Raw genomic sequence first — 13,081 nt, 5'->3', positions numbered from 1 at the left:
TTTTTCTCATCACCAATCTGGTTGACAACCATAGCTGTGATTTTTTTTTTTTTTTTTTTTTTTTTTTAAGATCTAGTAAAAGCAGCATCTTTAAGATTAACTCCAGGATTTGGGAACATGTGAGTTCCTATTATTATACCTGCCATTGAAAATCCTTAGAAAATCTGGGGGAGAGTATATAAAAGACACTGGAAAGAAGTGCTAATAAAAGCAGAGCGAGCTAAAGAAGTTGGGTGGGTGGCTTTGGAAGCCTTTCATGTATCCATAGCTCCTGCAGCTGATGAACTTACTGTAATTTGGAAGAGGAGTCATGTGAAATATAGCAGAACTATTAGTGAAAAGCAATATGAACATGTCAATTCTTCCAATTTTTTCTACTAGAAAGAATACTGCCTTCCTCAGTGCTCTGCTGCACCTCTGAATAATGTCTGCTAGGAAAGAAACAAGACTTGAGGGATAATTATTGCTTTATGTAATTTTTAATCCATGTTCGAGACAAAAACTTATCAACACATTCAGATTTGATGCAGGAACATGAAATATTATCCTAAAAAAAGTGGTTTGGTACAAGAATGTATACAAGTCTGTCACAATTTACAGCATAATTTTGTAGCACTATAATGTTCTGCCAGGAGAAAAATAAATAGACAAACCTAAAACCTCAAATTTTAAGCAGCTTAAACAAGATATTTGCTAAAATGGGATAAGGGAATTTGCATGATTTATGATTATTGAAATGTCATTTACATATTTGTATAATGCATGTTCTGTTAAACAGAAAAAGGGATTTCCTTCTATACCTTTCCTTTCCAAATTCCATATCACAGCTTAAAAGGATGGAACATGGAATGAACAGTAACAGTTTCTTTAGAGCCTCTTATGCTGGTGGATGGCTACCAGGGCCAGCCTTACAGAATCACACATTAGTTTGGGAAGGACGACTGGAGGTCATACAGTCCAACTTCTCTCTAAGAGCAGGTTGCTCAGGACCTTATCCAGTTGAGTTTTTTACCATCTTCGAGAGATTCCAGAACCTCTCTCTGTACCTTCAGGTCACACTTACGATGGGAAAAAAAAATTCTTCATATTTCATTACAATTTCCTTATGTCCTAATTTTGCCCACTGTGCTGCACCCTATTGCCTATTCCCCTCTATGATAAAACTACCAGCTCTGTAGACAAGGGGAGGGCAGTGAATGTCATGCCTGGACCAAGTGGAGCACTACAAGTCGCTATACTGGGACTGGTGTGTTTAACATTTTTACCTCAGAGAAGTGCAAAGTGCCGCACCTGTAAAGGAGGAGTCCCTTGAAATGATGTCAGCTGAGATCTGACTGGCTGAGGAGCAGCTCTGCTGGAATCGACCCGGGGGCTGTGGCAGACAGGCAGCCAAGCATAAGCCAGCAGTGTGCTCTGGTGTTCCTGCTGGGCTGCATTCAGAAAGGGAAGTCACCATCCCCCATTTGAAAGGCTACATTCAGAATCCCACATTTGAGCCCCCAGTAAATGGCACTGATGAGCCAGAATGAGTTCAGTGCAGGGTGGTCAAGATGGCTGGGGGCTGGATCACATATTCTGTGAAAAGCTGAGGGAACTGGATTTGTTCAGGCTGGAGAAATGGAGGCTTTGGTGGGAGTTAATAGCAGCTTTCCATTTATAGAATGGAAATCTATGAGGAGGTTATCAAGGAGAAGGGGCAAGGTTCTTACAGTGGTCCATGGTGTGAGGATAAGTCAATGAGCCCAAGTTGAAAAAAGACAGGTTCAGACTGGAAATAAGGAAAAAAAAATCACAAGAATAGCTAGCAATGAAACAGGTTGTGCTGAGAGGCTGTGCATCTCCATCCTTGGAGACTTTCTAGAACAGACCTAGAATAATGCTCTAAGCAACCTGGTCTGATCTTCTAGACAAACCTGATTTGAGCAGAAGGCTGATTTAGAGAGATCCTGGAGTCCCTCCCAACCTGAACTATCCTGTGATCCAAACCCCATGCATCTCCAAGAAGTGTCTGCCTCCACTTTTTTTCAATGCATTTTTATTTGATACATTTACACGGCAATTAGATCTCCCCTTAGCTGTTTCTTCTTAAAATAGCCGGCTCTTCTAAATAAAGCCATTTGTAGGACCTGAGCTTAAAACAGGGAAATACCCATACTCATCAGAGAAAGGAAAAAAACCTCACCCAAATACAGATGTGGAAAGAGCTGAGAACAACCTAAACATAAACACTGTGAATACAGTCCAGTTAAAGGCCTGAGCAGTGAGAATAGTGAATTGGGGAAAGAAATTTGGGACTGAGAACAAAGAAACTCCTTCTATGATCCAAGTTCCCGTGTTCAGGGAAACCGGAGTTTGACTACTCAGTCATTTATTCAAACGCATCAAAGAAACTATTACGTATAGCCCTTTTCTCCTGCTACCTGGAACAATAATAATCTGAGCTTTTGGACAACTGCCTGGGTCAAAAGGAGTAAGAGGCATTCTGGAGTCTTTGACCCTGACAGGAGCCATGTTTCCCCCTCCAAAATGTCCCCATGTATCACTGTCACGTGCAATAGTCAAAAGCAAATGGCCACTAATCAGGAAAGCTACCCAAAGGAAACCAGAGGGTCACTGACACTATTCACAAAATTCAAAGTTTGTATCATAAACCCTTCTTTAATGTTTTCTCTAGGAGACAGAATGTTTTAGCTAGTACTTTTCCAAATGAGTCACTAACACCCTTGTCTTAATTCTGCAGCTGCTGCTAATTTGAAGTGCCAGCCTTCTCCCCTCTTTCCCCAGAATGAAATAAAATATCAATGTTGCACTGTGCTGAAAATGGAAAGTTAGATGTAACACTATGCTACAAGGCCTCTGGAAGTTTCATTTACATTGATTCTTTCTTTCCTCCCAGGCCTATAACTAACTTAAGCCTTCTCAGCAAATTATTTCACACTTACCTCCATAATCATTGGTCCCAAGAATGAAAGACAGACTCAAAAGGTTTTTTAACACTTAATGCGCCAATATCGAACACAATTTAAAACAACAAAAAAGAAGATAAAGTCATTGAAAAACTATGTTAAAGTTATCTGTGTTTATGTGTAATCAGCAAATATATGTGTAATCAGCAGCCCTGTTGGCCAAGGCCCCAGAAAACCTTTTATCCAGAAGAGCTACACAGTACCACTGTGTCAGGCAAAAAAGTGAGACCCAAAGGGAGTGGACAACTCCCTTTTTTGGAGACAACTTCATCCATACCCCTGCAAATAGCAAACTTCTTAAGTATCTCATTAGTTGCTCCACTGTAAAAAGGCACTGCAGCTGGGGTTTTGGGCTTAGTTTTCAGCCAGACTGGTTTCTTGATTCAGCTCATTGACGAACCATACAAATGCTAGGGCCAGCACAGGGGAAGGGAGAGGAATGGGTTGCTGGGAGCAATGGGGGAAGACAAGATTGCCCTTTTTGGCTGCTGTGCATAGTTATGTAAAATTAAAGTGATTATGTAGCTATGGCCTGAGGGATAGAAGAGGTCACAGATACTACCACAGCCTAGAAACTGCTGTGGAAATTGTGTCAGTGTGTGTTGCCAAGAGACAAGCACAGGAATTCATTTCCTAACCTGTTGTAAAATCCACAAAGTGAAGCCTGTTCACTCTATCTCTCTAGAAAACCTCAGCACTTCCCTCTCAATGCACCAGAGTCGCACCAAACATTTTGCGTTCCATTTTGTATCCGTAAGCTCTGTTTAGCTGCCTGGAATGATTCTGAAGCATTTCTCACAGGCCTTACATGCATGCTGAGATTTCAGAAATTTAGCTTAAATATATTTTGAAATGTTTTCATCAAGTCTGAGCATCTGCGACTACACGTGCTTTTACAATCTCAGACCATGAACCAGAACACAGCGCTCCAAAAGCTACCGTGGAACAAGTGAGCCCTATATCTGGTTATGCCTACCCACGTCCAAGCTCTTTGTCTTCCTCAATTCTGAGATAACATAATTCAGCTTAGAACTTACTGAAGTAACATTTAATGCAGATCTTGGTGTTTTCAGCTGAGGAAGACTAAGAAGTGGCATGAAGTCAGATGATAATTATCATCTATTTAACCACAGCAAATATGACCTGAATCTGTTTTGTGCCTGTTTTGACTGAAATGAATTAAACTCAAATAGAACACCTTTTTATCAATACGCTTTTCCAACATTTTTCGCTTTCTTAGCAAAGTAGGAGTTTTTCCAGTAAAAACAGTTGTGAATACCATGCACAGGCCACAAGAAGTCTATACAATTGAACAAAAACAAGAATATAATTTTAGCTAAATCTGAGCATACATCTTCCACTATTTCCAAACCAAATGCATGATTTAATGAAAAACTATTTCTTTTTTAAAAGCATGGTTAATTGCTCTTGATTGTGGAAGACTGAAACTGAAATACGTAACTGTACCAAGATACATTTTCCCATTTATTGCTACACCTTTGTTCAAACTTCTTTACTACTACAACAATCACATTTCTTTCATTAGGAGCACTGTGTTAGTAGCATCAATTACCTTTTTGAGTGATGGATCTACTATCAACATTGATAGATCAAACTTTGTTACTTGGACTTCAAAGCAGATGAAAAATTTTGTCCAAGATGTTTTTTTGATGTGTATGCTAAAAAGATATATTTCTTAAAGGTACTGTTTTATAGAAAAATAGATTTAGAAAACAATGCTTTACTACATTGTATTATTCTTCATTGGAAAACATCAATCATTTTGCCTACCTTTTCTTTGTTCTTTCAGCACTGAGTGGAAGCTCAGAAATTTACTAAGGAAATTTCATCCTTGAGACTGAGACCTAGAGGCTTATGCTTTAACTAGAAGCAAAGTATTTAGAAGCATACAGCATGCTCAATTCTGGTTTAAAAGTAGTGAGAAAAAAACCTACTATCATTAGGAAGAGTACCAGCTGAGTTTTGAAAAAAACATATTTTAAAGAACTGTTTTATTCAAAGAAAATTAGCTTCTTCCCATACAAACTCATTGCACACCTTTCATGACTACCTTGGGATCCTGTGCTGACTGTAAAGCTAGAAAACACACTAGCACAAATCAGACATTGTGCAATTCAGCTTCTTAGGGCTGTTGCCTACTTACTGGATATAAACTTCACATCCACAAACTCGGTGCCTGAAGGGGGTTAACAATCAAGTACAAAAGGAAAATAGCACTGAACAAATGTCTCAAGACTATTTCAAATCATATATAGGTTTATCACTTTTCTGTTAGTCAGTCCCATAAGACCATCAGACTCAGGATCTGCTCATATGTGTGCAGTAAAGCTACTACAGAATCACAAAGAGAGACCAAGAGTTTGTTGACATTTGTTAAATGAGGCAAAATACACAGTATCAAGTTAAGCCCCAAGCGTGGGATACTCTAGGGATGAGTTTAGTCTCAAACTTCTCGAAACACAACGCTAGAAAGAACCTGTAATTTCCACCATTGATTCAGTGGAGAAAATATTTTTTACTTTGTAATTTGCAAATGCAGTCTGAAGCTTGATGCTTAGTTATACCACCCCTCGCTGTAAGGAGGCTGGATTCAGGGAGGAAAGCTATGGCTTTTTAAAAACTCTTTTTAAAAGATTCCCTAGGAGGAAAACACAAAATTAACACACCTTATGGATGCCATTGCTGTTTTTCCTTGATTGCAGCCCCAATTACACAATCTCTATGTTGCACTCCCTAACTTTTGCTCCTCTGAAGATTATGACCATCATGGCATTGCAAATCACCACCAAATTAAGCATGAGCAGCATAACCCAACCATAAATCAAGGTTCTAGTAGAAGTTGCTTATCTGAAATGAAAGGCAAAACTCATGTTGACTTCAATGAAGCCAGTCTTCAAGATGATGGTGTTGTGAAGTGTTTCTACAGTTCATGCTTCTTTATCAGTTATTTAGAGTTACAACAATGTACACTAAAATACATGATATGAACACTTGCAGAGCTTTGTATGAACTCCGCTCAACCCATTTCTAGAGAGGTTTTTGCATATATAAGCATTAGTCCAGCAAGAGTTTCTAGAAATACTTTCTGAAGGGCATATTTCTAGTTCATCACAGGCTACCTGAACCAAGCTTTAGAAGCTCAAAGTAGCTCTAACTGGGACAAGGCTAGAGATGCCCCTCACAAAACAAGCTGGCTGGAACAATTACGTAGAACAATCATTGTGACCAGCGACGAAAAGTTACTAGTGTGATGTATGGATGTAAACAGATTTTCTCTGTTTTGGACTGAGATGTTTGGAAGAAGAGAAAATGATCTTTCTAGGCAATATTCTTAATTTCTCTCTATTTTCCATCCTCTGAATAATTCTATAGAGTCAGAGGGATTACCTTACCATCAAAATGCTCAAGATTTTCTTAAAATTTTTTACAATTCTTTCCCTTGCACAGTATAGTACATTTTTGGAAGGAATGCTTTGGATAGTTGCACAATACGCCTGTCTTGAAAGGGAGAGAACACATTCAAGACTCTGAGAAGGATAATGGGATCAGGTAACTGTGTGGAGACAAAAAGTTTGCCTGCAGATAATCTGTGCGCTTTTTTTTTTTTATTTCGATGAATTTCTAAGCTCAGTCAAGAACCACAGAGATCCCAACTAGGAACAATGAATACAATTCCCCAGAATATAAAATGTGCAAATTACTTCTGTCCAACCTTATAAACACATGTACTCTGCTTTACTGTAAACTTGTCTTTTACTATGTACATATTTTGCAGTCTTAGTGCATACAGAATAAATCTAACTAAACTGATTAGAATTAGCAATCATTGATGCTGATGAAAATCAGCTCATAAGCTACTGAAACTTTTTAAAGGGCGACAGACCTGTGCTTGTTGAAGAATACAGTGCCAAGGTACACATTCGCAGCAAACAATTAGCAGGTCCTACTTCTTCTGCTTTAGAAGCAGAAGGTTCTACATCAGTCTATTAATTTCATATACTGACAGTAAACTGCAGCTTATCTCGTGTCTGCTAATAAGACAATTTCATGTCTACTCTGTTTCATACAGTTAACTGATTTCCTTCTTACTCTGCTATCAGCAGGCTTGGATAAAAATTAAGTGTTCCCATTTTAAAGTTTGCTCTCAACAAACTGAGAACAAGGTTTTGATATGGCAGAATCTGCCTGCCTATCAATCTACAGTCCTGCCTACAAACCCACACAACTTCTAGAAATATTGGTTCTTCTCAGAGCTGCCAAAGCAGCTCTGAGAAGTTTTGCAGCTACCAAATGATAAAGTTCAAAGCCCACTTGGAGATAATTTAGCAAGATTCACAAGACTTCATTACTTCTAGGTTTTGTTACCTAATATCATACAAACTAATCAGAATTCAAGTATTACATAGGTATTATCTACTACTACTAAATGCTTACACTTTAGATAAGCCATGCTATCTATAAGAAATGTTGCTGTCTTCTATGAACTCTCTCTTACAGAAAGAGCTTTCTTTTATGATACAGAAGCCTACTAGTGGAATTACTCATATTGCCACACTTCTTTCCAAGGGAATACCAGTACTACAGGAAGTTAATCACAATTTATATTTTTATTTTTATTGTAAACTGTTGTGTGCATTGTGACCCTGAATTCCATTTGATATGGGAAAACAAAACATAGACTCACTTTTATTTCTTGTTTGACTAAAGCAAACAGACTGTGGCCTAAACATGTCCCTGTCTTGTTAAATATTATAATACTCTGTCTGGCACAGCCAGGTTTTACTCCTGGGCAGACAGGCCTTTAAGCACTGTAGAACATATGTAATATTAATGAAAATAATTTTCCAAAATGCTGAAATACAGAATCTCTCAATTATAACTAAAGCTTCAAGTATGGAAATTAAATACAACTGAGTTGAAATCTGAAAAGCAATGTTACAGAAATATGGTTAAAGAACACCTAAACCATTAGAATCATCCAACAAACTTGGAAAATATTTTTGATGCTCTCTGACAAGCATACAGTGCTGCAATACAGGAACTCTCCTAAATCATACACTCATTAGAAGACACAAAACTTAGCAGATATGTCAAACATATCGTTCCAGAGTAAAAACTGTCCTAAAAATGAAGGTTTTAAAAGCTTCAATTTAAAGCCATTTCAAACTGTTTTCATTGCCATAATGATATTTCATTTTAAAAGTCTTCTTCCAATGTTAATTTTGTTCTTTTCATTTAAGTCCATGGTTTCACTAATCTCTTTTGAAGCTGAGCTCCCTAAAACTAGGGGGAGGGAGGTGCCGAATCACAGCAAATATTGTATTTCCTCACAGAATATATCACTGAACCAGCTTGAATACTTCATGAATAAGATTGTGAAGATCATAACAGTCAAATATAAAGTCTGTTTTTTAAAATCTGTAACATAGTAATGTCAATTAAAATAGCTGACCACATTAACATTTTAACCTAACGAGCTACTAGGAATGTATGCAATTTACCTAATGAGTATTTTTGAGCACAGAAAAATCCACCTTCAAGATATTCCTGTCACCTCCGGTTATTGATTTGCAGATTATTAGTCAGCAGATTTTCCATCACTATCTAAATAAGGATGAGAAGCAGAACTTCTGGTTTAGGAGATTCTCCTACCTCCCCCAGTGTAATTATGTACTATTACCCATCTTTCATTCAGCAAAGGCAATTCACTTCTATTATCATTTGTGTTTAATAAAAACTGAAGATTTCTCCAGAATTACTGAAAGAGTGGACATGAAGTGGACAGTGAGCTGTTTTAGGGCCCAAAGAATAGAACAGCTAAAAACTATGAATTAAATGAGTATTTCTACATTTCAGAGGGCAGCCACAGTGGAAAGATTGCTTATATTACTGAATTCTGTATATTTGAGTATCAAAACCTACAGTCACACCTATTTTTCTTTTATTTCTTTTATAAAATCAAGATCTCTGAAAACAGGAAACTTTCACTGGATCTCAATATTTCATTTCATGTGTGTAGGTCAAATGGCTCTGTGTTCTCTCTGCTGAAAGAGAACAATGTAATTCCAGGCCGTGTAATTTTATAGCAAGGACTGCAAGACAGTTTGAAGATGTCGTTGACTGTAATACAAATCAATATTAAATTATCTGTACAGGAAACATTTTCAAAAGATGGTCCATCATGCTTTCTCATAGGATCATGGATTTCTAGCATCATTCTTTACTAACTACTATAAGCTATTAGAGTGTATCTCCCTCCTCAATTATTTACAGGTCAAAACAGCCAAGTGATACTGCTTTATATATATTCCATGTTTTGTACTTGGTTTGTAACTTACTATTGCCGCACAAAACCATGATGGCAAAAGTTTCTGAAAAAAGAATGAGAGAATGTACTTCATTTGAGAATGTACATAAAATCATACAGCTAAGTGATGCAGAAGGCTGTCCTTTAGGCATTCCACCTTCCTTTAAAATAATGCATTAAATATATAGATGTAAATATGTGTAAACAGTACTGCAGTGATTACTCTGCAGCTTAATCTTTAAATGGCTATAGTCTGTACATCTTTAGCCTGATGTTCATTACACATTTAACAGATTAGTAATTTCACCTACAGACCTTCATCACATTTCTATCAATTTCTGTATATATGAAAGCATATTTCAAAGCCTCCTCATTGCTGCCTTGTAAAATGTCTCATGACTGTCAAATGGAATTTATTTTTCAGCCAAGGAGTTTAAATACATTTCACAATACAGTAACACAAACACAATAAAAAGAAGAGCCTATCAAGTGTGCAGATAGAGGGAAGGGAATTCTTTCCTGCCACTGCCAAACAAGCAAGACAGTTCAATAGCAAAAAAAAAAAAAAAAAAAACCAACAACAACAACAAAACAAAACAAAAAAACCCCAGAAAAATCACAACCAAACCCACACCACGGTTATAAGCTCTAAAAAAAAGTTCACACATTGAAGCCTCATATGGGTCTGTTTTGATTTGTGAGGAGTGTCACTGGTGGTTGGAAAGGCTTATGCTAAATGTTCCAGACAGCTGATGCAACCACCTCTGCATCTGCCAGTTTGCAGCATGATGTTTCTAGAGCAGTGGGGCTGGCTGCCCTTAAAGACTTGAAGGAGAAAGGGAAAAAGGTGGAGATCCTCCACCGCAAGAACTGCTAACATCAATACCCCCGCAAACAGCAGCTACCCGTGTACATTAATCATCACGAGCTGGACCCTTAATGCGTTTTTTAATCCAGTTTGAAAACTGCGAGGTGGCAGCTCACAAAGGTCTAACTCCACAGACAATGAGTATCCACCCGAGTCCGACAGCTTCTCCAATGCCCGTATTTAATTGCAATTACGGCCATCCCCATCGCAGCAGCAAGCACGACCCGCCACCCCTCGGGATGTCACAGCACCCCCGCCACGGCTGAGGCACGGCCATGGCAGCCCCAGCCGGCCGAACTTCGGCTCCTCTCCCCGCGTTCCAGGGGCTGCGCTGGGCGAAGGCAGCGGGAGCGCGGCCCGCAGCGCTCCGCTCTGCGGCGGGGTGGCCGAGGACGTGGTTGGGAAGGAGGAGACACGCCGAGAGCCCTGGGGAAGAGGAGGGACCGACAGCGGGAGGGGAAAGGCGAGAGGGGAGACAGGTCGGAGACTGCACGGTCGGGAGCGAGGGGAAGGGGTGGAAGCCCACAGGGGACTCCCGGGGCGGCGGCGGGCGGCAGGAAGGGGCTGCCGGCTCTTTCCTGTCTCCGTCCCCCGGTGCAGCCTGACCGCCTCCCCCGGGCCGTGCCCCAGCCGCGGGGCTCCCGCCCAGGCTCGGCCCTGTCCGGCCGCCCGGAGCGGGGCCAGCCCCAGACCCGCCGCGCCGCCCGGCGTGCCGGACCCTACCTTCGCCTGCAGATACTGGGGGTAGTAGTAGGTGGTGTACTGGGGGTACATCTGCTGTTTCCACACTTTGCCCATGAAGCTGGAAATGTAGCCTGCAGTGCAGGGATGGGGGGGGTACTTTGGGGGGCTCCAGCCGCCTCTCCGTCTCTCTCTCCCCTCCTGCCTCTTCCTCTCCGGCGGCAGCGGCTGCTGCTCCTCGGCCGAGCTCAGACCTTCCTCCACCCAAAAGCCACAGCGGAGCGGAGCGGGGGCAGGCACACTCGCTCTCTGCCCGGGAGTTCCTGCCAAGTCCCCGCCCGGCCGGGCCGAGCAGCAGCGGCAGCGGAGCGGCGGCGCGGGGAGCGCTCGGGGCCGGCGCGGCGGTGCCAGGCGGCGGGGCAGGGCTGGCGGAGGGGCGGGGGGCAGGGGCGAGGGGAGGCGCTTCGCCCCGCTCGGCGCCCGGGGCGAGCCCCAGCCGTGGCCCCGCGGCGGGGCACCCCCGGGCCAGGGGGCGGCGGGCGGCACCGCTCGGCCCCAGGGCCGCTCCAGCGCCGGGGAAAGCTGCGGTGCCCGGCGGGAGCGGAGCGGAGGCTTTCCACGTTCTGGAGGAGAGGAGGAGGAGGAGGAGGAGGGCTGCAGTGGCCGTATCGCGCCTGGTTCGGCTCTGACCTAATTAGCCTGGCTGTGCTTTGTTATCGCCTTCCCTCTTTTGTGCATCCCGCTGCTGAGCAGTGGTGCAGGACACAAGGGGAAAACTGGGTACAATTTTGGAAAACCAAATTTGGCTTCAATTCCGCCTGACGGTACAGGGTCCATTTATCTGCCGGAGCAGAAGAGACTGCAGTGCTAAAATGAGTTTACAGAGCAGCAACCACAAAGCCAGACCAAATTCTCTGTCTAGCCCATTGCACGTTCTTAAATTTGTACTTTAGCCAGTGGTGCTGAGCTCTCCAACAGGAAACATTCCTATTCTAGACAATAATAGCTATATTTTTTCACTTGAATATTTTCTCTGTGAAAGTTAATTTCCTGAACATTAGAAGTAGGGACTGGCAGCATACTATGCTCTACTTTGTGTGTAAAAAACTCAGTTCAGTGAGTTTACTTCTGACAAATCCACCTATTTTCAACCCAAAGATAAGGTGATCCTCAGAGCATTAAGCAGCTGCCATTTCTTTGTCACACTAATCACAGTCATTTCTGTCTTGCAGCACTATTAGATTAATAAAGCATGTATATTAAGGTCCACCAAAACTCCTGGTTTTATTAGCATCAGCCAAACTAAATGTGATAATAACGGAAAGAAATATTAAAAACCTGAAGGATGCACAGGCATCCCAGTGTGATAGCAAAGGCAGCCTTTGTGCAGCCATGAACCCCTGGTGCAGACTGAGCAATGAGAGGTAACTGCAGATATTCTTCTAAATTCCAGCTGAGCAGAGGACAATTACGCAAATGACATTGCAGGTCTCCTTGCCAGCTATTAAGATCACTTTAAAAGTTGTTTTTTTTCCAGGGAAGAGAATTGTACACGCTTTGCGGTCCACACACATTAAAAGACTAGTTGCATCTTTAGGAGAAGGCATTTTCTCCAGAAAAGGCATGGGAGCTTTTGAGGTTTGGGGGGGGGGGGGGGGGGGAGAGTGTGTTTGGATTGTTTTGGGGTGGTTTTTTGTTTGTTTTGGGGTGGTTTTTTGTTTGTTAGCACACGGCTAGAATGACTATGAAAATAAGGAGAAACATAGAAAACATAGTTGGTAATGTCTTCTGTGAGAGGGTCAAAGATTAAAGCTAGGGAAAAGCTGAGCAGAACAGAAATATCAGATATTTGAGGGGGTTAAGAATGTGCATCTGGAGAAGCTGAAATGGCTGTGGCTAAAATCAGCTGTCTCCTGTTTACTGGTGTTTATGCAGTGGAAAAAGCATACAGGCATCAATTATCTCCAAAGAATGCCAGGTAATATGGCTCCGGGCTAGTGTATGGTCAGGGGACAGCAGACACGAAGTTTCAGAACTTCATAGGGAAATGTGTTACTACAGCCCAGATACGTGAGGATACTGTTGTAGACTGCTTTGAGAACTGCCAAATCGTGGTCTGAAGTTCTTGGTTGAACTACAAAGAATGTGGTGCTGGCCTCTCAAGCTGTCAGGTTACGGGTGCTAGTACACTTAGTTTCCTTCTAAGAAAAACAAAACAAGAAGAAGAAATAAAGACTG

General features: G+C 41.6%; 1 protein-coding gene across 3 annotated transcripts in view; it reads right to left on the bottom strand.

The window, feature by feature from the left end:
* Window positions 1-11,132, bottom strand: part of RBMS1 (RNA binding motif single stranded interacting protein 1) — a 140,216-nt gene extending 129,084 nt beyond the window's left edge. For 2 of the 3 annotated variants that reach the window (XM_066190070.1, XM_066190072.1), the window contains exon 1: window positions 10,886-11,131. In XM_066190070.1, the coding sequence (XP_066046167.1) occupies window positions 10,886-10,960 (75 nt within the window). In that variant the 5' untranslated portion in view covers window positions 10,961-11,131. Of the gene's footprint in view, window positions 1-10,885 lie in introns of all 3 variants that reach the window. The other variant, XM_066190071.1, reaches the window with a different exon arrangement.
* Between the last annotated feature and the right edge of the window lie 1,949 nt (window positions 11,133-13,081).

Source organism: Chamaea fasciata, unplaced genomic scaffold (genome assembly GCF_029207755.1).
Source record: "Chamaea fasciata isolate MVZ Bird 193981 ecotype frontalis unplaced genomic scaffold, bChaFas1.0.hap1 SCAF_8, whole genome shotgun sequence".
Taxonomy (NCBI): Eukaryota; Metazoa; Chordata; class Aves; order Passeriformes; family Sylviidae; genus Chamaea; species Chamaea fasciata.
The sequence above is the reverse complement of the archived record's forward strand: the minus strand, read 5'-3'. Positions and strand labels throughout refer to the sequence as shown.